General features: G+C 41.2%; 1 protein-coding gene across 3 annotated transcripts in view; it reads right to left on the reverse strand.

The window, feature by feature from the left end:
• Positions 1 to 27,132, reverse strand: part of KCNB2 (potassium voltage-gated channel subfamily B member 2) — a 239,804-nt gene that overhangs the window by 136,095 nt on the left and 76,577 nt on the right. For 2 of the 3 annotated variants that reach the window (XR_014529203.1, XM_083517236.1), the window contains exons 1-2: positions 25,141 to 25,696; positions 15,793 to 16,474 (exon numbers count right to left, since the gene is read on the reverse strand). Coding sequence is in view for 2 of the 3 variants with exons in the window: in XM_083517236.1 (XP_083373362.1) it covers positions 15,793 to 16,371 (579 nt within the window). In the remaining variant the exon portion in view is untranslated. Of the gene's footprint in view, positions 1 to 15,792; positions 16,475 to 25,140; positions 25,697 to 27,132 lie in introns of those variants that run through there. The other variant, XM_083517237.1, reaches the window with a different exon arrangement.

Below are 27,132 nucleotides of genomic sequence, written 5' to 3' on the forward strand. Positions count from 1 at the left end.
ATTCCAATAGAAGAGAAAGATGTGGTTGATAGAGAAGGCATGTTCTGGCATTTGTCTGAATGCAAGAAGCTAAATCTGGGGGTATTTGCTGGGTTGCACACACAAACCCCACCACCAGTGTCCCAAAGTATATTGCCCAGCCTGCTCAGTCTCCAACCTTCCCCACACTGAGCAGGGCAGGTCTGCAACAGGCTTCTACTCACATTCTCTTCAGCACAAGCAAAAATGTCCATGTAGTTAGGGATCCTGTTAAAACAGGGTCCCCAATTATGCAATGTCTTTCAAGGAAACATGAGTAGAGACTGAGCAGGTGAGGTAAAACACACTGAGATTTTGAAGGTGGGACTTGCCTACATGCCCCTGCTCCCCCCCACCCCAAATATTTCAAGACTTCAGCTTTGGTTCTCTTCAGCTAGAGCTGAATAGGGATCTCTGAGTACCATCAATAATAGAACTAAGTGGAAAGACTCAGGATCTAGAAAGGAAACAGAAAGTGCAGGTAGTCAGTCTCACCTGTCCTCCCTATGAAGCTCATTCAGACCAGGCTGACATGTGAGCCCACACAGAACTCAGCAAAGATCGTACCTCTAATCTAAAGCCTGCAAGTTTTTTAACTTAATGAAACACTCTGGTCTGCCATACCATTACTGCAGCAACAGATGTACTTAAACCAGCATATCACTCAGTAAGCCTGTGCTCAAATATGATGTGGGGTTTTTCCATGCTAGAATCAGGAACACCTGGTGGGGCGGGGGAGATGGGGACACCAGCACAGAAAGTACCCATGTTAGGTGGGAATTATATGTGTTAGTGATAGTAGAAGCATACTATGAAGAACTCAAGGAATTGACAGAAAACGGGAGAACGGGCAGAAAAATGTCAAGAAGAAGGTGAAAAGTGCTGCTCTTTAGGTGATGTTGCCGAAGCTGATGAGGATGGCATTAGCTGTGACCCTTCCCCAAAAGAGATTTTGAAATACTTGTGGAAGTTCTAAGAACAAATCAGAATTCCATAGTGATGGGGGGGAAAGCAAATTCCCTGATAAAGAATGTTGCTTGCAAGGAAGAAAAAGGACAGACTGAGGTGAGGCACAATGAGAAAATTCCCCATCACCTATTTTTGAAATATAAGAACACACACATACAAGCCATCATAATATAACAATTATTTTGAATGTTTGGGGTAATGACATTTTCCTCATTTGAAAGAAAGTGTGCCTGTTTTCTACATGCACTAATGTGGTCACAAATATACTTTGTGCCATTGGTGTTGCTAGTAAACACCTATTATAATATGCAATCTAATTAGTTAACTGCTCATTAGCGCTTCAGCTCCTTTTTAAATTTTTTGATTGCTGCTTTTATATTGTTATTGTTGGATTTTTAAAAAGTTTTCCTCTTGTTTTGATACGTGTGTCCTTTTCTTTACAACTAGATATTGATGAATCTGTAAATGTTGGTTTCTCATTTTTCAACTCACATTTCCACAGCAGTTTATCTTTAAAAAAAACCCAAAACAAGTCCTCACAAATACCCACACATTTTAGTGCACAAATCTCCTAATATACATGTTTCCGTAAGCAGGTTCACCCTATGTACGGTACACATTTTTGCAAGACATTGTCCTTACTGTAATGCATTTGTGTATGCTATTTTCAATAATACATGCATCTTAAATTACAATTCTTCCTAAGAATTTTTGTACACATGTTTTGGTTGGAGAACTGGATCACAAAATTTGGAGATGTGTGAATTTCGTAGGATAGGTGTGTTTCAGTTTGTACACTCATTCTGGGAAGTGTGAATTAGAGAGTTTCACATTAAAATGCAAATGGAACCAATTTTGTGCTACATCTTGGTAGCTACATTTGCTACTGGGCATCTAGCAGGTTTAGTAAACAAAACATGACTAGCAAAATCTCTGCTTCATATGTCTCTGCTAAGTCCTTTGAAAAGGCGTGCTATAAATAACAGGGATCTACCAGCAGCTTCCGTTACTAGTTCCAAAGTCTGAAGTCTTTTGCAAAGCAAATTCATAAATTCTGGTTCATGTCAGCATTTACCAAACCCATTGCCTAGTTTTTCATTCGCTCTGTCTGCAAATTCAAACGGCATTTTTGCAGGATGTTAGAGGAGATAATACAAATTTGTTTTATTATCTGAATGATGAATGCTTTGCTCCCTTGTGTTAAAAGCTCTTGTGCGCAGATGCATATTCCTTGGTGACACCAGCACAAACCATAACTTACTTTGGGTTTTGAGTAAAATTAAAATTTTGATTAATAATTCAATCAAACGTTACCAGGGTTGGTGGCAAGGTACTACAATTTTGAATTTGGTTAGTTAAGGAGGCTGTCCAAGCTGAACTATTTATTATAAATAAATACGGTATTTATTATTTTCTTATTATTTATTTATATATACAAATATTTATATACCGCTGCATCATATCACGGCGGTTTACAACAATACAAAAAACCTAAAACGAAACAATAAGATTATAACAAGTTAAAAAGAAAAATAAATTAAAAACAAACATCAAAAGACCATGGTGGGAGATGTGCTCTTAATTGCCTTACATAGGCCTGGCAGAATAGAAATGTTTTCAGCAGACATAAAAGTTGGCCCAGAAGGCAGAGTACAGTGGTACCTCGGGTTAAGAACTTAATTTGTTCTGGAGGTCTGTTCTTAACCTAAAAAAATTCCTTCCAATAGCACCTTAAAGACCAACTAAGTTAGTTCTTGGTATGAGCTTTCGTGTGCATGCACACTTCTTCAGATACACTGAAATAGAAGTTGCCAGATCCTTCTATATAGTGAGAAGGTGGGGAGGGGTGTTACTCAGAAGGGTGGTGGGAATGGGAGATAGGCAGATAGCTGGGAGAGCCTGTTGACGACTCTTAACGACTGTAATAGGTCTTACAGGAAAAGGCAAGGGGTGAGAAGGTGAGAAATGGTATAGTCATGTATAGTGAGATAAGAATCCAATGTCTTTGTTCAACCCAGGTTTTTCCATTGTTTTGAGTTTGGTAATGAGTTGTAATTCAGCAGCTTCTCTTTCCAGTCTGTTTCTGAAATTCCTTTGTAGTAAAACAGCTACTTTGAGATCTTGTATAGAATGTCCTGGGAGATTGAAGTGTTCTCCTACTGGTTTCTCTGTTTTGTGATTCTTGATGTCAGATTTATGTCCGTTTATTCTTTGGCGTAAGGCACCATAGACACCACCTTATACCGCAAACCAACTGACCGACAAACATATCTACATGCCTCCAGCTACCATCCCAAACATACCAAACAGTCCATTGTATACAGCCAGGCACTACGTTACAGCCGCATCTGTTCCAACTCTACAGACAGAGACTCTCACCTAAGAGATCTACAGCAAACCTTCTCAGAACTAAAATACCCAGCAGATGAAGTTAGACAACAGATCAACAGAGCCAGACTGATACCCAGAGAGAACTTGCTGCAAGACAGACCCAAAAAAGAAAATAGCAGAACACCTCTAGTCATCACATACAGCTCCCAAATTAAAACAGTACAACGCATCATCAGAGATCTACAACCTCTCCTGGACAATGACAGTTCTCTTTCTCAAGCTCTGGGAGGAAGACCTTTCATTGCCTACAGACAGCCACCCAATCTTAAACAACTCCTAACCCACAATAATACCACAACCAGACTTAACACAGACACTGGCACCAGAGCCTGCAATAAACCCAGATGCCAACTTTGCTGCCACATACACCCGGACAACACCATTACTGGCCCCAACAACATCACACATACCATCTCGGGACTATTTAATTGCTCATCGTCTAACATTGTGTATGCCATCAAATGCCAACAATGTCCTTCAGCTCTCTATATTGGACAAACAGGCCAAACCTTACGCCAAAGAATAAACGGACATAAATCTGACATCAAGAATCACAAAACAGAGAAACCAGTAGGAGAACACTTCAATCTCCCAGGACATTCTATACAAGATCTCAAAGTAGCTGTTTTACTACAAAGGAATTTCAGAAACAGACTGGAAAGAGAAGCTGCTGAATTACAACTCATTACCAAACTCAAAACAATGGAAAAACCTGGGTTGAACAAAGACATTGGATTCTTATCTCACTATACATGACTATACCATTTCTCACCTTCTCACCCCTTGCCTTTTCCTGTAAGACCTATTACAGTCGTTAAGAGTCGTCAACAGGCTCTCCCAGCTATCTGCCTATCTCCCATTCCCACCACCCTTCTGAGTAACACCCCTCCCCACCTTCTCACTATATAGAAGGATCTGGCAACTTCTATTTCAGTGTATCTGAAGAAGTGTGCATGCACACGAAAGCTCATACCAAGAACTAACTTAGTTGGTCTTTAAGGTGCTATTGGAAGGAATTTTTTTATTTTGACTATGGCAGACCAACACGGCTACCTATCTACTACTGTTCTTAACCTGAAACTGTTCTTAACCTGAAGCACCACTTTAGCTAATGGGGCCTCCTGCTGCTGCTGTGCTGCCGCCGCATGATTTCTGTTCTCATCCTGAAGCAAAGTTCTTAACCCGAGGTAATATTTCTGGGTTAGCGGAGTCTGTAACCTGAAGTGTATGCAACCTGAAGCATATGTAACCCGAGGTACCACTGTATTCCACAGGACAGGGCCGATGACCCTAAAGGCTTGGTGTATTCTTGTTGTCAAATGAGCCTCACCAACTCAGCGAACGAGCTGTACATTTATAACATAGTTCTTTGTGTTTTTCTGTGTGGTACGTCACTAGAGATCTTCAAATAACAAGCAAATAACAATTCTACTAAAATAAAATAAAATAAAATAAAATAACAGCAAGAGCAGCAAGAACAAAGTTCACAGATTTAGATAATTACTTTAGAAATACCCAAAGACTTATGCATGCCCAGTGGAACTTTAGACTTTCCACTTTGGCACAGCAAGTACCTATTTCATGTCATAAACCGCTTTATCCTGAAGCAATTTGCTGACTGCATGTGTGTCTACCATATGCAATTTAGAAAATGCAGTCCCAAGTCCCACTGAGCCAGTTCTCTAGATCCGAGACACTGAAATGGCTAACTCAATTTTAGGAGAAGGTCAGGGGCTATGTTCTAATATAATACAGATGTCTTCTGTGTGCAGTCATTGTTTGTAGTTTATCGACTTTTTCATCGTAACATTGAGCCATCATTTTAAGTGAGTTAGAATCATTTTCTCCAGGAGAACCAGACATGTCACTAAAGCAAGGCTGATTGATCAACCTAATAAATTTAATTAAGCAAACTTAATGATGAGATTATAATGCTGTGCAACAAATCTGTCTAGAATTTCACCTCAAAGAGCCTGTTCCTATAGATCAACTTTATTTGTAATGGTGCAAGCCCAGTCTTCTTTGCTTGACTTTAAAATCCAAAATTATTCATAGGAAAGGGTCAGAGCAGACCCCCCCCCCACCATTTCTACCCATAATCTTACATTTGTCATTTCAGTTCACTGAAAATACTGCCTTGCATAATATTACATGAACCAATGATGAGTTAAAGTGAGCATGGTAATAATGCAAAGAATGTCAGCTCTCTACCAAAAGAGTATCCAGGATTTGATTGTTGACATCCGGAACTGTGTTATTGTTACTCGGCTGACCTTGGGCTAGGTCTGGTGTGTCCTTTACTTCTGCTATTTTAAGCATCATCAAACCTTTGTGGTTGCATCAATTGGGTTGCAATGAAAGAAACTAAAACATGGAATTCTAAGTGGCAGTATCCTCCCCAGTGCCTTGCAGTGAAATTCAGTACAACTCAGGATGGAGGGAAAATTGCTTCTAAGAAACATTTTATGCAGAATTTTGCTATGCTTAGACTGTTCTTTAGTTTTCTTCACACAGGAAAGAACAGAAAAGCTTAGATAATCCACACAGGTTTTAGGCAAGTGGCGTCAAAGAGTTTAGGTATTATCTTAGTGAAGGCAATGCCATTTTTGTCAAACACTACTGAGTAAACACACACTGCATACAATTCCTTGTTTGAACAGGGTCAGCAACACAATTTTTATTAACTTCCGTGGAATCAGCATTTCACTCTTGACAGTCATTGGAGATTTGTTAGTACCAGAACATTTCAATTCAAGCTCAGATTGGGCAAACTTTTTCCATTTTTGAAGATGTTCCTGTCTAAGATACTGCCTTAGATCAGGCATTATATCCCAGATAGTCGAAACCATAGGAGCCAACTCCTAGGAACCATAAAATGTTTGAGGGGCCCAGCCCAGCCCAGCCCAGCCCAGCCCAGCCCAAAAGTTGATGGGCATTGCCATTCAAATGGTGTGAATGCACACCATCATGTGACTGATTATGTGGGGTAGGGCTTACCTGTTCCCGCCCAGTATTTTATTCAAGTTGGCACCCCTGGTTGAAACTGGCCAACTTTCAGGAAAACAACTAGAACTCACTCTATAGCCACATGCCTGTTTTATCACCCAGCTGCTACTGGTGGTGGTAGAGAATGTGAGGGTTGTGATAGGTCATTGTGGTGGGTTCTGTCTCCTGACTTTCTAGGATGGGAAGGGTGCAATCTCTACACAGAACAGGTTGGCCATCCTTGGCCCAATGAAACAAACAGATCAAAACAACCCATGGCTTTTCTTCACTATATATATTTCATCCTGGTACCGTTATCTACTTTTAAGGCCAATTCTTGACAGCTGACTTCATGCCTTAAGCAAAAATTTTCTATTACAGGTAAAATGGTCACATGCTTAAATCACATCCAATAGGGAATGCAGATTATTCTCCAACCAAATATTTTCAGTTAAGGGGCCCATTTATAAATCAATGGCCAGATTCCTAGCTGAAGTAAACTAAATAAGCTCTTTTAGCTTCTAGAAGGTGTTATCTGGCCTTTAAAAATCAATAATGTGCAGCCCACAGTGACATAATTATCATCTTTCTGGATGCGGCTCACTAAAGCATTGGCCCTGCACAACCTCCATTCACTTCAGTTGGGCTTGCGTGAGAGAAGCACTCTGCCTAAGGAACAGATGGCATTATCCAATCAAACAGATCTTTCCGATAAGATGCTGTTTTCTCCCACAGCTGTGCAAGTCTCACATGCCCAGGCTTTAATATGCCACAGTGGTGAGGTATGTGGAATAGTATGGTTTGCCTATCAAAATACTCATATGGAATAGGAGCTTCATTTCATAAATGTCATGCACTAGCTGGTATAAACAACACACACAGAGAGAGACAGAAACCTATCCAGCCACATAGCCTTTAGGGATTTGTCTGCCTAAGTGTGCTATTACATCATCATGCAGATAAGCCAGAGATCAGCATGCCAAACCCAGCACACAGGGACATCATATGGATTTACTATGTTCCTAGGAAGTAGATTACAATCATAGGGACAATGTCTAGATCTATGTTTGTGACAAGTGCAGCATGGTCAATATACATGCCACCTTCATTTTTATTCAGCACCTTGAGCATCTTATTTCTTAGCTGTTTCACAATAATCTCATGAGAATAACTAGTTGCTTGGAATGATGTGCAACAACATATTACAGCTTGCCCCATAAAAGGCAGAAGAAAAAGGCATGCTTGTTTATTTAGGCAACATATTGGAAATGAAAAGCCCATTCATGGTGTACACAGTGATCTTCCTAGGTCACCTCCCATTTCAGTCTCTTACACTCTGGCAAAAGTAGTGCTATCAGGGCAGGAAACTAGTGATCCCAGTCAGTAAAATGAGTACAGTGGTACCTCGGGTTAAGAACTTAATTCGTTCTGGAGGTCCGTTCTTAACCTGAAATTGTTCTTAACCTGAGGTACCACTTTAGCTAATGCTGCTGCGCTGCCGTGCGATTTCTGTTCTCATCCTGAAGCAAAGTTATTAACCTGAGATACTATTTCTGGGTTAAAGAAGTCTGTAACCTGAAGTGTCTGTAACCTGAAGCGTATGTAACCCGAGGTACCACTGTAGAAGGACCCCCAAACAGTGCTTCCCTCATTTTGAAGTAAGTGGAGTCATACACATTACTATCTCAATAAGGTCTTCCTGGTTAGATCATTGAGTCAAGAGGCTAAAATGATCTAATTGCAGCAATGCCCAGAAAAGCATAGGTAGTTTAGTTAACTAACAGTTTGAAAATACAGTGGTAGCTCAGGTTAAGAACAATTTCAGGTTAAGAACTTACCTCCTGAACGAATTAAGTTCTTAACCCAAGGTACCACTGTACAAATTATGTCCACACTATTTTCCAGAACGCTTGAATATAAAAAAGAATTACCGCAGTCCAGGAAGTTCTTTTGAGGACACTCCATATCAGCCAGCCTTCAGCAAGCACAATTTGGGATCCCATCCTGGCTTATGATGGAAAAGAACTGGTTGTAAAGATGAGAGACCCGTGTAACCAAAGCCACCAAAGGATAACAGAAGTCAGGATGAAGAGCCCTGTTGCATCAAACCAATGGCCTGTCTAGTCTAGCATACCATTTCCTCACAATGCTCAGCCTCTGGAAAACCCCCAGGGAACATATGAGGGCAACAGCCTTCTGTTGCCCCAGCAGCTGGTATTCAAGAGCATACTGTTTCTGAACATGGAGGTTCTACAGAGCCATCATGACCGACTGGCATCGACAGACTTATCCCCCATGAACCAGTCTATTCTCCTTTTGAGATAACAGATTGTGGCAGCATCTTGTTGCAACAGCCACATATAATATTATTCAGGAGCTTAATAGACATTGAGTTTCCACTGCAGGGCTGGGTTAGCAAAAACAGGGTAAAGAGCTGGACTGACAAGCACTTGGCAGACCACAGAAGACATGGCTGGTCAGCTGTGCTTTAGACAGCAATCCAGGCTGTTCAGGCCTGTCCTAGGGGTATGTACAATCATGCCCATATTTTCCAGTACAGCAAAAATACAGCTCCCCTGTAGCTCTATTCATAAAACATGATCAAACCAACAGTCCTCTCTTCCTAGTGCATGACAGGAAATATCCCTTTCCTTTGTGCTTTTGATGACTGGCGATCCTCACTTCTACAGCTGTTAGAAACCATTGATAGATTGTCTGAGTTTGGCTCCCTGTCCCTGGTGTTACCTTCACAAAGTATCTGAGTTATGAAAAACTGTCAACAACTAACAGGTTCCTTTCAGTGGGTCCTTTCCTTGTTTTATTCAGTCTCCAGAATATTCAGCAATACCATTGTAAAGGAGGTAGCCTATCATTCTAGATGTGAGCCAGAAAGAAGCCACTGAAATGCCACTGAGGTAGGATAGTCCAAATACTGGGTTTCTCTCTTCTTCTTCTTCTTTGTAGCTATAATTGTGCCAGCTAAATATAATGCTGAATCATTAGCTACTCAATACCTTCCTCAGAAAGCATTGAAGGTAAATAATATTTTAATAATTGACTCACTCGTCCACATGCACAAGCTTTTAAAAACAAAATCAATTAGGAACTGACATTCTATTGCATTTCTTAATATACTTTCGGTGGAGCAAAGCAGTGAACTCACATAAATTTTTGCTTTCTGATAGTAAAGGATACTTTTATTATTACATTTTAATGACCGAGGATAAATTTAGCAGTTGGTTTTAAATTCAAGGGAGCTGCCAAGGTAGCCCTGTATGCTACTGTGCTGGCACCAGGATTTTGAAGGCTCTTGGGCATGGCACCATTCAATGCTACCCTGACCTGGAAGAAGCAGAACATGCACACAGAGAATCCTTATAAGCTGTGTCTGCTTTCCTTGCATACTCTGCATATTGCACACCCAAGTGGCAATGATTCCATTCTTAGATCTATGGGCCCTCTGCTGTCTCGTGTACTGCATCAGTTGGGGACTTGGGGCCTATGGCACCCTGTGTGAGGCCAAAATTGGGCACACACATCCCAGCTCCAACCCTCACACTGCCTTCTCAAAGGTGAGGAGCTGCCTAGGCAGGGTCCTAGAGCCCTCGCATCTCCTTCCCAAAGCTGGGAAAGCACTAACTAGGCTTTGGGAAGGAGAAGGGAGGACTTTAGGACCCTGCCTAAGCATCATGCCTTCTTCCCAAAGCCCAGCACCTAATCTACAGGGCTCTGAGATGGTGCCCCTTGGCTCAGTGCCCATTGTGTGCACACTGCTCCCACAGCCCTAAATCTGCCCCGACTGCGTTGTTGTTGACTTGAATCAAATCTTTTGGAGGTTTTAACCTTTACACATACCAATGTCTATAAAAATACAGTGAATACCAGGTTATGCAAATGAACAACACACACCATGAAGTCTTTCTGCGTCTTAATAAGGGTGAAGGGTAATTACACTTTCTTTAATTGATTAGCAGCTAATAAATTAGGATGCTATTCCCAGGGGAGAAATCCTTAATTTGCAGCCAGTAAGTGGAGTTTTATAAAACAGATGTTCCAAATGAGAAGGACATATTGAAGCAATACCTTCAAACTCTTCCAGTTTAAAAGTACTTTAAAGGAAGAAGTATATACTTTAATCTCTCATCAACAGCTACTCTCATTGATCCACACATATGCATTGTAATCAAGGGGTGGAAACTTAACAGTAATTTCAAAATATGCAGGTCCAAAAGTTGTACACCATTTTTCACTCCAATTTAAGCACAATACATGCACTTAACTGGGCCAGTGGGGTGGGGGTGGTGATTTGCAACTGAGTCATTTGTGGGGAAATATTCTGCAAGCGATCTAACTGTCAAGAATTTTCAATTCAGTCAAATGCTGCCATTTGTAATATGATGTGCAGATCTCTAAATCATCCTGTAAATGCTTTTTTTTTTTTTTAAGGAGTTTATAGAATCTGGTGTTAAGGACTCCCATGCCTACGCTGAGAGGCATCACATTCCATCATGGTGAAATGACAACTCAATCCTAAAACCTCAATTATGAGTGCAGCTTTGCTCCAGTGCATCCCCACTTCTGCCCTTTTGGCCCATAGGAGACAGAGAGCATCACACACCACTGTATGACAACCAAATATTGCCAGGGAGATGATCCTATTTCAATGAATGTGGTGCAGGTTTCTATATGCCTACCATAACTAGGGATGGGGAAATTCAATTCAGTATGCATTTAAAGCCAAGTTAATTTAATCACACTGTCTGAAACAATATGTGAACTGAAACACAGCTGTCTTAGACTCTTAATCTCAGCCCCATGCTGGACAAAATATTCCTGCATTACAGGGGGTTGGACTCAATGACCTTTGTGGTCCCTTCCAACTCTACAATTCTACGACTGCCCTCTGTAAAAGAGGGCAGATGAACACCCTTTGTAGATGACTGGGATAGCTCAGTTTGTAGAGCATAAGACTCTTAATCTCAGGGTCTTTCAAAATGTGCCCTTATCTGAATTTTGTAATTCAGTTCTCCAGCCAAACAATGTTTACGCAAATAATTATAATAAAAGAAAGTTTGCATAAAAGCAAAGATATTAGTGAACATACAAAATGTATTATATTGGGGGAAAGTGCTGGCAAAAATGGTCAAAGCTGCATAGAAAAATGTGTTTATTAGGAGATATTTGCACTAGAATGAATTTGCACTGATGAATTTTCTTTTTGTTTTAGTTCATTTTCTTTTTTAATAATAATAATTTTATTAAAATTATTAAATTTTCAAATATTACATTTTAAATTAAACATATTTTATTATACCATGCATTCATTGACTTCCCTCCCTCCCTTTCCCAAGGTTCATTTAACTTTTCCACCTTTTCTGCATATTTTAATATATCCATCTAATTTCATTTTCCTATCTTACATCACTTCAAAATATGTTATACTGTTGAATTACTGTACTTTAATACTGCTAGCATTTTTAACTGTACACAATTATTTTTAATATACTCAACAAAAAAATTTCACCCCTCTTTAAATACCTGTTCTTCTTGCTCTCTTATTCTACTGCAGAATTGCAGTGATGAATTTTCAAGATTTTTTTTTAAATCACAAATTGCTGTATAATGTGATCAACCGAATATAAGAGTGGGTAAGTGAGAAACCGAGATAATCGAAATTGGCAGCTCCTTCTACTCCTCACCACAGCCAAAGCCCAAATATGGGGCGGGGGGGGGGAGGCATGATTCTTGAAGATATTAAGAGCTTTAGAAAAGCTATGTGACTAACCTAATGGTGCTTTAGAAGATAATGTTTCAGAATTATCTCTCTTGCATGTGCCTTCTGAGGCATAGTTGGTGGCAACATACAAGAGGACCTTCTCTGTGCAGGTGCCAAACCCATATGTGGAACTCTTCACCCCATGAGGATGTTATATTTTATTGAGTAGTAGGGGAAACTGTTTTATACCGCATCAAACTATTGGTCCATCTTACTTAGTATTGTTTACACCGTCTGACAGCAGTTTTCCAGAACTCTCTCAAAACCCTACCTGGAGATGCCAGAGGCTGAACCTGAGACCTTCTGCAAGCAAAGGCAATACTCTGCTACTGAAGTATATTTCTCTTTAACATGCTTCCATTTTTTGTTGTTGTTTCATTTAGTTTATTGAGCATTCAATTTGGTTATTTGCGATCTTGCCCTTTTTTGCTGCTTTTAGCCTAGTAGCTGTGTTTTAACGATGGATTACTGTTATGTTTATGATTCATTTTTATTTTGTAAGCTGCTTGAAGTGGGGTATTTATAAATTTTTGTATAAATATCAAATAAACATTCCAGTAGCAAAGGTTTGTTTTAGATCTGCAAGCCTTCACACTACTTCTCCATCTTTTCGAGCGGTGAATTATTGGAGCAGATCAAAAATTTTGGTGATGTCCCAGAGATGAGTTCTAATATCTCTTTCAGAGTACACTGAGCAGCATGTGTGGGAATATGTGCAAGCTCTCATAAATTGTATGCACAACACAGTGCAGTTTTCCTTCACTGTAAGCCAGTTAGACAGTAAGGAGGAGTCCAATACACCTTCCCAGCCAACGTCTTTCTACTTTTTAAAACAGTAGAAAATTGTGTTTACATTCTAGACTTAAACAGGTTTCAGTGACATTCCATCTTCACAGGGAATCCTGAGAACTGTGGTTCTGTGTGGATGGATCAAATTTCAACAGCATACTCTTAGCATCCTTCACTACAATTCCCACTTTAAGAGCTGTTATGACAATGGAATGGACTCCCTCAGAAGGTGGTGGACTCTCCCTCATCAAAGGTTTGTAAACAGAGGTTGGATGGCCATCTGTCAGGAATTATTTAGCTGTGATTCGTACATAGCAGGGGGCTACACTACATGAGCATGGGGTCCCTGTCAATTCTACAATTGTATGATTTGTGGTGCAGACATATTGCAAATGTCAAAACCACTTTGCTCTGTAGATTGTAGTTCATGGATTGAACCCAATGCTAGTCCTACTCAGAGGAGACCTATTGAAGTTAATGAACTAACCCAGGTCAATTAATTCCAATGGGTTTACTCTGAGTAAAATTTTGTTGCATACAATTTCCCAAAATGAGAGTAAGCATGGTGATACTGGGTGACGTCCAATGACACATGAGCAGAATGGAACTTCTCCTTCTCTCCCCTTTCCACCTCCCTGAATCCAGCAAATTTGCTCCATAAGATCCTCCAAGGGAAGAGACAATCTATTCCACCAACAGGGTCCATTCCACTGGCAGATGGACACTACTGGATTTCATCAATGAAGTTGTATAAAAATAAAAGCATGTACTTTTCCCTACAATGATTATTTAATCCAAAGTAATTCCCGAGACAGAAGGCAGGCCAGCTGTATTCCGCAAACCTGACACTAGTAGGTTGAGGATCAGTGAGCCACAGAAAGCTTCTGATCTGTCCCATGCTCTCTAAGGATGCAATGTGGCAGCTCAATGACATGCCCCATCTCCTCCAGACGGGTCTCTGGGATCTTGAACACACAGCTAGTTAGTGACACACTGCTGCTGGGATTCTGCCTCAGCGCAGGCGGCAGTTGCAATTCTGTTTGAACAGACAGAGCAAACACAGGCAGATCACGCACTACAAAAACAACTCGGGCACCTGTTGCTTCCAGATAATAGACTAGGAATCAGATCCATGGAGATACTGTACTACTGGACCAGAGGGGCAGAATGTGAGCTTGAGGGTCCAATTCATAAGAGCTTTAAAGAAGAGCCATAATATATTCTAATGTGAGGAGTTCTTTCTTACATATGTAGAAATTAAATTAAGTCATGAAATAGGATTTGGAAATATTTTTGAGCCAGAACGACAGCTTATCCATTTGAGAGAAACACAAAAGCCTGAACTCATATAGTGCAGGGTGACTCCATTAAAGCCTGTAGGTCTACTTTAATATTTTGAACTGCTATCAGAATGTATGGCCATTTCAGCACTGTGCAGCTTTTGTTAGGCATATTCCCTAACATTTTCTGTAGTAAAATTTCATCAAATACATGAATGATCTTTGAGTGGATTCAGGAATTGGCTTGGATCCTGAGTTACCCTTCTGTTCATCAAAGGGCATTTGATCCAGTGGAAGCTCCTGCTGGGAGGAGTGAGGTGGGACAGGCAGTTCTTGCTCATTTCACCATTGCCACTACACTCCCTCCCTTGCTCTCCTGGGATTTTTGGCAGCCATGGGAGACAGTGATAAAAATTGTACCCCATCCTAACATTCAGATTTAATGTTCAAACCTTCCCCATATAATGAAAATATCCAGTTTTTCTTTATTTCTACACACAAATCAACCATAATATATTTATGTCTTTCACACATAGATTATATATTTATTTATGTCTTTCACACATAGATTATATAAGCAGTGCACCCACTAACTAAAGCCAGAAGACATTCCAAAAAGCAGCCTAGGTGGAAATAGGTGCTAGTTCATGCGTAGGCGTATGAAATTTAAAATTAGCAGCTGAGACAAACTTAGCAGCTGAGAGACAAATACGAAAAAAAGAAAAGAAAGAAATTCCCAATTCTTCTATGGAATGTGTAGTCAAGAGTAGTGGGAATCAAAAGTTACATTCTGACAATAAATGGTTAGTCTTCATTTTCAAAAATTGCCATTTCTTCAAAGGCACTTTGCCAATTAGTCTGCAATCCTATACCTACTTATTCAGGAGTAAGCCCCACAGACATCAGTAGAACTTACTTCTGCATAGGATTGTTTTGTTAATATCTCAGAAATAGCTTGCTGATGCATAATTATATAAACTGCACCCTACATCCCACCCAGCGCCCAATGAAAAAAATGAGAAAGAACAAAGCAAAGTTATGTACATTTATGTGGAAGTAAGCCCTAATATGTTAAGTGGGATTTACTTGCAGGTAAGTGTGCATAAGATTGCAGTATTTCTAAAACACACACACACATAAGCACTGAGCATTAGTTTGACCAATGAATACTACCAGGATCCTGTTCCCCATAAATCCATACAAGGCAAGATCCCCCTATTTTTCTTTAATAGATCACAATTGCTTATACTGCATGGAAGAAAACTTCCTGAGGTCCTCCAACTTTAGGAGGTAGCATGGCATAAATTATGGAGAAAATCAGTTGGAACAGAGAGTCTCAAAAGTACACCAGAGCACATGGGACTCACCACACAGTCCTTTGGATTTCTCCCACAGATGAAAAAACAGGAAAACTCACAAGCTAAGCCTATATTAGGCTGTAGGGTTGTTACTTTTAAAAAAACAAAACCCACCTAAAATTGTTACCATAAATTTTTCTGTGAATGTTATCAAGACATAACATGTAACCTAAGCAAATATTCTAAACATTTTTGGTGACTCTTTAACCACCATCCATTATCTTACCTTTGCAGCAACTGATGAGTTGGGTTTCTCCAGCAAGTCCCATAGTTTTTTCCTTTTCTCTGGGCAGCAGGCATTGTCAAACTCTTCCCCTTCTCTTTCTCTCAGTGTCTCTGCCTCTCTCCTTAGCTCTTCATTCATTTGCTCTTTCTTCTGATGGTATCTTGCCTGGCAACAAGATTCTAAGTATATCTCATCAATCCCCCAGTAGTCTAGCTCTTGGCCAAAAGAGAGGGCACACATTTCCTCCATCATGTGTAGCTTCCCCGTCCTGTAGAAATTCAAAATGGAGGTGAAAGCACCCGGGTGTCTATCAAAGAAATATTCATTCTCACTGAGATTATAGTCATCACATACTTCTAGTAAGCATTCGTTTGTATTGCAGTCTCTAAGCTTCCCTAAGCGTGTTCGTGGAAGTCTATCTAAAGTCCTCCATAGAACTTCATGGTTGAGCCCCCCTACATTGATTTTGACTCTCCTTGAACATGCTTTGCTCCGGATTATTTCCACTGGTTCTGGTGGAAGGGACTGGGTAGACCTTGAAGATTTTTTGTTTATCCCTGGAGGAGCCCTTTCGGCCATCCTGACAAGGAAGCAGCAGCAACGCCAGAGTCTTTAGGGGAGAAGCACAAGTAAGGTTGGGTCAGGTTGGGTCCTCTTCAAATAGGGTCCTCCATTTCTGAAGCTGAAAGAAAAATAAAGCCATAGCTTAGGATACTGTAAAATATTGTAGCAATTTACAATGCTGCAATGAAGGCAGAAGGTTTCACAGGAGGTTCCACCTTTGGTAGCATGCTTATGTGCTTATGGATGCTACATAAATTTTACGGTCGCTGTAGAATGTTATAGTAGCCCCAGCTGAGAACACATCATGAATGGCAAGTTGGAAGTTCTCAATTTCATGGTTCATTAATCCAATACTAATGAGGAATGAGGTTCTGTGGGTGTGTTCCTTCCACTACAAGGTTTGCATTACTGGATTGATATTTAAGCTCTACTGTACCATATTTAGTTGGGAAAATACCGTATTTTTTGCTCTATAAGACTCACTTTTTCCCTCCTAAAAAGTAAGGGGAAATGTGTGTGTGTCTTATGGAGCGAATGCAGGCTGCGCAGCTATCCCAGAAGCCAGAACAGCAAGAGGGATTGCTGCTTTCACTGCGCAGTGATCCCTTGCTGTTCGGGCTTCTGAGATTCAGAATATTTTTTTTTCTTGTTTTCCTCCTCCAAAAACTAGGTGCGTCTCATGGTCTGGTGCGTCTTATAGAGCGAAAAATACGGTAATCAGCAGCACTGGTAAAATTCTGCAACTTCCCCCTACCCACTGCACCCAGTATTTCTAAAGTCAAAAGCTTCCCACACAGTCCTTTGGTGAATTGTTTGTTTGCAAAGGTTCTGTGCAACCTTTTTTTGGGGGGGGTGTATGCGCACATGCATTGGCTGCACAACTGAGTTCCCCATGGGGAACTTGATAGCACTACCATTCCCTGCAGAAAGCAGGGCTGAACTCACCACCGTCAGATGGGGGAAGCAAATTCAGTCCTGCTGGACTGGCTGCACAAAGGTCCCCACAGGGAACCTGATCATGCAGTCAGTCCCTGCAGAAAACATCTCTGCAAACTCTATGCTTGGTGCTTTGCTGAGCATAGCACTGACAAAGCCCCTTGCACTGTTTTTGCCCAGGATCTAAAGATATTTAGTGATGGCACCAGGCACACCTCCCTGGGGGCAGCATTCCACTGCAAAAAAGACCCATTCTTGTGTTGCATTCGTGCACTCTCACACACGTGTCCCCATAAAATGTGCACTTCTTGTGGTATAAATGGCTATTTTGGAAGTTCTTCTTTTTCAGAAGGCATAAAATTTGAGGAATAAACTCACAGATATTCCTTGTTTTTTGTCTTTGAAATACACACCTATTACAAATGTTTGGCTAATATCAGTTAATTGAAGGAACATTGGGTAAAATTCTTTTACTTGTCCACACAAGAGTGCCAAGTTGTTTTCAAACACACAAATTAGGTAATAATTATGTTTCTTTTACTATGACAAGCCTTTTCTGTTTCATTATGTGAAGAAATAAATTCCATTCCTCTGAAGACTAGCACGGATTGCCCTTAATCAATAATGACAAGGAAATTGCTTTAAATCACATTTATCTTATATTTCTTTTCAGAAGAATAGATAATTTATTTGCACTTGTGAGAACAGATGGAAAAAGCGATATTGCAAAACTCACTTATCTTCTTTGCAGTGAGCCATCAAATACAAATATCATTAGCAGCTTTATCATCACCTGCAATAATTGCAAAGTCGTAAGTCACAAAGGTTCTGGCTTTTCATTTTTTAAAGAATTTATCCATCAGCTCTGCATCTACCCTGAATTGCAATGTAAAACAGGATGATTCAGGGAAGGTTCCCATGTTGGACCGTGCCATTAATAGGACATATTGAGTCAGAACATGAGTTCATCTGTGGTCTCAACTGTCCAAAAAACCAGATGACTGTTCCCAACCCTCCCACCCCACTCTACCACACAGAAATGAAACCACACTGAATAGCGCTCAAGAGAATGTGGGAGAGAGGTGTGTGTGGTGTGTGTACTATTTTGATGGACAGATCTAGTTTTAATCACATTGAATTATTTCCCCAGGGCACTCCTGTCACAGTGATTTGGGTGTGGAATTTGGGTTCGGAATTAAATTTGAGTTTGTTTTTATGTGGATCTATGCCTTCCCCCGAGCAAGTAAATTGAGAGGTTTCCTTCTTCTAGGGAGAAGAGTATCTCCAAAATTCCATGTTGGCTGGCAGAAGTCCACCTCCCATGAACAAACCTTGGGGTAACAGGGTGCTTATGGGGTGGTGGTGCCATTTTTTGACAACAGTCTTTCTCTGGGATCTATTATGCTTTTGCCCCACCTCCTCACCCCCAATGCAAGTCATTGTATGTCCCCAGAAGAAGAGACTATTTCCCCCCAAACTTCTGGTGCTGGTGATATTTCCCATACCCCAATATTTCCTGGAGAACCATGGACCAGTGCTCCTTTTGGCATGCCCACCTCTATGATTCCTATTGCACCCACCCAAAGCAGTAAAGTCTGCCCTTGTAGGAGATCAATTCATTTAACATTCTGAAATTTGGTAGCTTTCATCCCCCAAGAAAAGGTGACCAAGCCTCCTAATTGCGTGTAATTCTGGCAGAAAATGTGTTGTCCCGCATCAGTCAATGAATGTATTTGCCCACAATTTGGCAGGGATTATAGAGATTCTAGAGATTTGCTCTTCCTGCAAATTTTAACCACTTGTGTGAAAAGCACACACATGAGTGTGTGTGTGTGTGTGTGTTTATAGTGAACAGGGGAGGGGACTTGGTTTTTAACAGATATAATTGAGCCCCGGTAATGGGTCAAATTAGTAAGACAAAGAGCACCTCTGATCAGTCTGTTTTGCAAAATTAAATATACAAGTTGAATCTTGAGGCCAGTACACACCTTTAGTATTCTGCATTACACTATGAAACTCATTTGTGACAACCTTTTATGGCAAACAGAAAATCTGTCAAACCAAAGCACCTAAGTATACAGAGAACATAATTCTATAATATTGATCTTCACTCATTCATTCCTGACCCTTGACAACATCACTTGAGAAAATAAATGTCACAGGACTCAAAAACAGCAAGAATGTTCATCCTTGCTCCAATCACTCTCTCATTTATGATTGCCCTTGTGTGTAATTTGAAAATACGTTTCCTTGAGTTTATAGATTTTAAATTATTTTCTCATTCTGTCGGTAAAGGCTCCTATGGCATCTTTCTACTTTTAGTTTATTTGATGTACTGTAATCTAGTTTCAGATGCTGTCATAACAATGAGTCATGCTTTGTAAAGCTGTAGAATGATCTTTTGCTGCTTGGCTAACTGGTTCCTTGTCACAGCTCATTACTAATACTTGCCTTTTCATCTGACAACTGTGGGCTACCTTCCCAAAAATCGCTTCTAGTACACCCCTCTTCGGCATTACTTATTTCTCCCTCAGCTGACATAAAACATTATAGAAGATCTGACTTTTTGGAGCCAAATGTGTTAAATATTACTGAGGGCAAAGTTACTGTATTGTAAGCTCCTTGGGGCACAGGCCTTTCATTCTTGCTCATTCTAACAGCACCATGTACATACTGTACTGTAGATGGTGACTTATATTGGGGTGTGCACTGACTTTGGATGAATCCAGAACTGAAGCAGCCAACTTTGAACAGATTTTCAAATCTGTCCAAAATGAATCAGGATCTTTCTGAAGTACCTTGAACAAAATCAGGGACCTCTTAAGTACTTTGGGGAGTTGGAAATTCAAAAAAACAACACTGGTTGTTGGAACATTTCCCTCCAAGCTTCCCATATAAGGAAAGTAGCAAAGTGAAGGGAAGGGTAGGGAGACCTCTTTGGTGACTGACTGGTTTTGGTGCTAATCAGAGGGAAGGATTTTACCAGAGTTCCCCAATTACTTTGTGCTGGTTGGTGAGTGGAGCTAGCCGGAGCAGGAGCCCCTTGTATATGGCCAATATGGCATTTATGTATATATAATTTATGACAAAACTTTAGAGACAGAGCACAGCCACAACTGATGCACAGACTGCAAGGCATGGAGTAGGGGGTAAAATTAAATGTTCTGTAGTTTTTAAAGCAACCTGCTCATTCAAAACCAATACATCAGTGACAAGTCTTCTGTGCAAGCTTTCTCCTCAGAGTATTAATATTCTATATGCAAAGAATCTTTGCACTCTTACTTACAACTAGGCTCCACTAAATATACTGGGACTTACTTCTAAATAAGTATACACAGGGTTGGCTTGTCAGTCTACCAGCATAGTCAGAAGGAGTGTGGTCCACAATGGATACATCACATTGAGGCTATTGCCTGGGTCATTTTCCTCTTCTTCATGACTATATCCAACTCTACAATTCTATGATTCTATTTTTCCAGTTGCAATGCTACTATTTATGCATTTTCTTCTTTGCACTGAAAAGTGTTGCTTCACTTTATACTTACACCAGCTGCACTTCAAATCCTTTTCCAATAAAGTTATTATAAAGACCCAAGGACAAGGCTGGAGGACTTGGACCCTAGATGCTGTTGGACCCCAATCCTATCAGCCCTAGCTAGCAAAGTTGTAGTCCAAGAACACCTAGGACAGCCATAGGTTCTCCATCCCTGCTCTAAGCTTCACTCTTCATGACACAGCAGAGCACATTTTCCTGAACCCACTACTCAAACGCAAGTGTACAAGTGATAAAACATGTTATTTTCTTCCGATGGAAGCTTGAAGTGATTTGGCATTTGGGGCCTGAGCAAGCCTGACAAAAAGTATGTGTGCTAAAAAAAAGGAGGGGTCTCTGTGTAAGCGGACTGTCCCGTTGTACCATTTCTCATCTGTTTAGAAGACTGTGAACCCCACAGAATCCATTGTCTTTTCTGCAGCCATCCAGTTAACTACTCAGTTCCATAACTGTGTATGGGCAAGCACAGCTACAGCAGTTTGAAAGTACCTGTCAGGTTTAATAGCAAGAGCAGAGAAAGAAGGTTTAGTCTAAGAGTGACCTTTAAGTCCCTTGGCTCTTAAATGTGGAATGTGATTAAGTTCCAGAAGCTTAAAACGGCCCAGTTATCATCAGCAAACTATATCATATCTATACCCACAAGGGACTTTTCATTTCAACTGCAGTCTTCCAAATATCAGAAAAAAATATTATTGTGCAATCATTATTTTTAGTAATAGTAAATCAATGTTAAATTGGCCCAATATATATTAGGGGCAGATGAGCTGATTTGTTTATTATGAGTATTTATAAGTGGAATCTGCAAAATAATGTGCGGAATGCTTGGATTTACGTTTCTGGCCAACCATCTATGTCTTTTTCCAGGATAAACCATTACACACACAGCCTAGTTATCTATTTCCCCCCTATAGTTAGTCAGCATTTAATACCCAGGGAGCATGCTTAACCCTCGGTGGACTATTTTTCAGTCCCTTTCTTAGGTGTCTACTTCCAAAGATGTTTACACTTCTAAAAATCTTGGGATTCCAGCAAGCATGCTTATGCCCTCTTTGTTACAACTACAAAAGGATTCATGTGGCTAAATAAATTCGCTTTTCTTATATAATGTGTATCATTATGTGCACACACACATAGGTGTTTGTTTTTTACAGCACCATACGTAAGAAAACAAAAGCTCTACAAACACTTACTGATCATTCTAGGTTTTAGGTCTTTATATATCTATTCACATACATATAGTGATGTATATTTGTCTATATTATTTTTAAGAACCCAATATTATTTTTTTCATGAGAAACTATTTTACAGTATTCTTAGGCCCTGTATAGACAGCACATACAATAAAGTAGATGTAGATACCAGCAACAAGAACAAAAGTGAACACTGTTTCCATTCAGAGAACTGCAACAAACTAAGATGTTTTCTATAATTTGCACTACAAATGCAACAAGTTTTAATGGTGTTATCTCACTATGCCAAGCACATACTAGAAGGATAAATGTCATTGGCCATGAAGAATTAATATTTATTCTGCTATAATGCCAAACCCACATGGGAGAACAAGAGATTAATAACAGTCAAATTTTGAAGTATTATGGTGGATCTTTCCTACTCAAATTTCTAAGCATTGAAGCTGCAGATGTTCTACTCAGTCAAGCTAGTAATACCTCTATGTGGCTTTCTGAATCAACTGGTTATTTTCAATTCTGTGACTTTTAAAGACAAGGGCAAAGTGTCATGACCTGAAAGATGTGGGTTGATGCCATGTGATGTAGATTCCAAGCCAAAAGACTACAAATAAAAGCATCATATTTGGAAGTAATAACAAATACATAAACTGCAATGCTTTAATGCATGCACATGCATTAGAGAGAGCCACTGCCATGTCTGCTGAGCATAGTGTTGTTTTAAAAAGTTAAAATAGTAGAGTCCCTAATCCAAAGCATCTCCTATGTTATTAGGTATAAGGAATACATTATTAAGAAATCTCTCAAGGTATCTGTAGCTTAACATCCAAAAGAGAACTACAACCTCTGTCTGATGCAATGGGTTCATGTAATGATGAGCTCTATAGACGTTTTTAAAGTATTCTTTCCTAATGAAGAAAACATAAAGTAGAATGTTGAATAGTTCCTGGCTAAAAAAGTTTGTAAAATATTATTACACCAGGGATGGAGGCACTCTAAGAAACTCAGTATGAAAATTAAGTAACACACCAGGAAGCACAAGCTATTTAATCATAGTTGGAAACAAAGGAGAGGTCCCTTTAAATCTGTTTCTCCCTCCTTGCTTTTGAATTCCAAGTGCAAGATGTTAATTAAACTTTTAAAAACAGTGCAAACATAAATAAATGCATGCACAGGCATCATTAACGCACCATCAAGCTAAAAGATGTTTAAAATGCTTAAGCTAATGGAGAGATGCTTAGAGGTGCAACCCTCTTGTACAGCATCCTCCCCCCCCCCATGTTGATGGTGAGACACTTAACTTTCTTTTTGGAGAATAAGGCAGAAGAAAGTTCAGGTTGTACTGTACGCAAGAACAACTCCCATCAAATAGAGGAAGACTGGTGCCCTTAGCACATTGAATAAGGCTGCTGAAAACAAGCGACAGCATGAGGAAGGCAGGGAACAGCTTAAGGAGAAATTGGATTCGTTTGGTATAATAATGTTTGGGCTGTATGCCATGGGTGTAGCCAGGATTTTTGTTGGGGGGGGGGCAGGCCTTTTGTTAGGGGTGCAGAACCTCAGTTTGCTATGTATTTATATTTATTTTTATTGATTGGGGGGCAGCTGTGCTCAGGTTGCACACCTCACTGTTCCGATAAAAATCTTTTCCGTATTCATCAGTTTTTAAAAAGTCATGGAGTTAGAATCACACCAACCTTACAATCATCATTAGCTAATTGTGTGGTTTGATTTTGCTGTCTCTGAAGTCAGCAATCATCAAACTAGGGTCAAGAGATTGGGCCATGTTTTGAGCAGGAGTTCAGGGCAGACTTTCCCCCTTGCTTTGCGTGATGCTGAGCTGGAAGTCAGAGGAGCCTGACAAACTTGAGCAAAGTCTGCCTGTTTTAGCAGCAAAGCTCTCTTGAGTATCCAGCAGGTCTCACCCTTAAGGCGCCTGCCCAGCTCTGCTGCTATTCTCCTCCTTTTAAACCGACCCTGGCGGCTTTTCAGCATTACAGGATAGGATTATTGACTGAAATCTGTTTCTCTTAGTGGTAAGGGCTTGATGGCTGTTTGTTTGCAAAGTGACCCGACTGCCTCTTGGCAATGTTAAGGGCTGCCTTCAGAGGTGGTGGGGAAACAAGCAACCACCAAAATTCATTCATTTCAGCACTGATGTGGCAGCTGGAGTTTGGGTGGCAAGTTAAAATATTCAAGAAACTGTAAATGCATTGTTTATTTTTATCTTAATCATTATGTAACTTAATTTGAATGAAGTCCAGGAGGTACTATAAATATGGACAGTACGTACATAAGCTGTATGCACAGACTTACTTGTACCCAGTGTTTAAATATATCAAGCTGCTTGACAGCTTTGATATTGTTTATATAAAAGATGCCCCACTGCACAGGTGAGCGTGTACATCTTCTCTAAAAAAAGAAAGAAAAAGCCCCAACTCACAAAACCTCCACTACACAACTGTATAACTAACTATGTGTTTGAATATACCTAACACCTTTATGACTTTATCAAAAGCACCTTAGTTTAAAGGGGGAGGGAGGAAGCAGCCAAACTGTCTTTTTAAAATTCAAGCTTTTCAGGCTATCATCAGGTTACTCCAGTCAAGCCATGGGGGGGGTGCAATGTGTGTTTCAGTATGATCCTCTACGAGGGGCTGCTCTCGTTTTGACAGCTCAAGAAGCATAATGAACATGCACTCCACAGTTTGTCCAAGTGTGCACATTACGTTACAAAATCGCTTCAATCCATCCATCCACAAGCAGTCATTCAGGAGGCATGTGGGTTATTCATAAAAAAACAAACCCCGTTTCTGTACATGGAAACAGCCTCCCTCTTCCCCGCCTCCAAAAACCCCCACAACCACCACTTTTCCTGCTCGTTAATCAAGAGAGAGCCCCCCTACCCCACCCCCTTCCTTACAAATATTTTTTAAAGCATCTCCCCTGCCCTCTGAGTCCACTTGGAGCCATATGTCAGTCTCCAACCTCCTCTGCCACTACCGGGAGCGAGGATGATTCACGAGCGAGTCTTTTCTTCGCTTTCTTTTCTTTCCAGACTCCACAATGAGGAAGAAAAGAACCCCCCTCCTCGCCTTTCCCGCTTACCTTCCTGAGACAGACCACGCTCAGCATAAACACTGGCGAGGGAAAGCACAAAGGCTCCGGAATCCCCTGCTGCCTTTCCAGAGGGGGTTGCTCTCAGGTTTCCTTTGCAAATGATCTGTTGACAATCCGCGGTGGCAGAGGCGAGAGAGGGAGAGGGAGAGATGGGTTTGTTTTGGTTCGGGAGGGGTGTGTGTGTGTGTGTGTTTCTCCCCCCCTCTCTCTCTTGCCCCTCGCTGATGATTTCCCCCCCCTTGCTCTGTATTCCTTACTCCGAATCACCATCTCCTCTGGGATGGAGGAGGAGGAGGAGGGAAAGGAGCTGGTGCTGGTGGAGGAGGAGGCTGGAGAAGGCAAAGCAAGGGGGAAGCCATCCTCGCTCGTTCACTCCCTGTCCGTCCGTGCTGCGAGCGCTGGAGGATTGCAGGAGGAGGGAGCCAAGGAATTGCTCCTCCAGCCCCACCGTAATCTCCCCTTCGCTCGCATGTGATGGGGCGGCTGGTGGCCGCCGCCGCTCCTGAGCGTTGTGTGTGTGTGTGTGTGTGTGTGTCTGCGGGTGGATGCGCCGTGCAAAGCGAGCGGCAGGCGTTTCAGCACAGCGTGGGGAAACCGACACGCTCTCTTTTTCGTTCTCTCTCTCTCACACCCACCCTCTGTGCCTGCACACGTTAGCGCGATCTACTCTTCTGGGGTGCAACATTCACATCCCCAAGGGGGAAAGGCTCTCGTCCCGGCCGCCCGTCAAACACAAGGGGTCCAATCACCCAAAGACAGACACCAGCTTGATTTCACTAGCTTTGGACAGGGGCAGAGGGGAGCTGTGGGGTGGAGGTACCTAGTTTTCTCCAGGTTACCTAACGGTACCCAGTCCCCGCCCCCTTGAATTGTTCCGAGGCTGGTGGCTACCCCATCTCTGATGAACAGAGCTCAGCCCCAGGATGCCTCCCCCCACCCCATGCCAGCCCTGAGACGCGTAAAGTACTCAGAAAGAGAAAGGGCTTTGAAGCACGTGGACACGTGTCTTGTCCTCGCCTTTCTTTCAGTCGTCAAGAAGAGGCCTCTACCCAGCACATCGGGTTTCGCTTCTCTGTTGTTTTCGGTTTTGGGCCGCTTTGTTTACATTTTGCAGCTGTGTTGCTGTCAGTATTTCTCACAATGTGCGGCTGGAAATGTTTTGTTTTCCCCTGTGTGCAAACTTTTCAATAATTATATTGTGTGTGTGTGTGTTTATCAACCCACACTGAAAGAGGCAGTCTCTCTTAGTGGTTAGAGCAGGGCTACCCAATCAGATGCCCATCCATTAGCCAACAAAGTCCCTTTCTCCCCTGCTGAAATTAAGTTTGAAAGAAGAAAGTGTTGTGGTATGTGCTTGGTTGTGGTGTGTGTGTGGTGCCCACAGCAGTTTCCTCAGTTTGCAAAAGGCTGGCAGTTCCTGGCTGTTGAAGCTGATCTCCCAGTTCACAGTCCAAGTCCTTGCTCAGCCATGAAGCGCACAGAATGACCTTGGGTGAGTCACTACCTCACAGTTCAACCTGCCTCACAGGGTTGTTCCAAGGCTAAAAGCCAGGCTGGGAACCCATGTGTGTCCGCTTTAGCTCCTTGGAGAAAAGGCATTATTTAAATGTAATAATAAATAACATACGTAACAGGAGAACATGCAATTAATCTAGGTTTACTAAGATCACTGTGGCAATCCTGCAGGGACCATCAGAGTTTAACCCCATAACTTTTTTTCTTTTCTTTCATGTGAATGCTGCTGTTCTCCCTCTTCCCATGTACCTCAATCCTGTGAGGTAGTTTAAACTGAGAGGCAGCAATTGGCCCAGTGAGCTTCCTGGGTGACTGGGGACTAGGACTCTGTCTTTGTCCAACACTCTTCAGCAGTACACCACAGGGCTGTATCAAAGGTTCAATGGACAACACTGGGAGAGAGCGGGCTCCAAAATTAAGAGAGCCTGATTTTTCAGACAGGTCTAAATCCCACCCCTCTTCATT

Source organism: Podarcis liolepis, assembly GCF_965112155.1.
Source record: "Podarcis liolepis genome assembly, chromosome: 8".
Classification (NCBI taxonomy): Eukaryota; Metazoa; Chordata; class Lepidosauria; order Squamata; family Lacertidae; genus Podarcis; species Podarcis liolepis.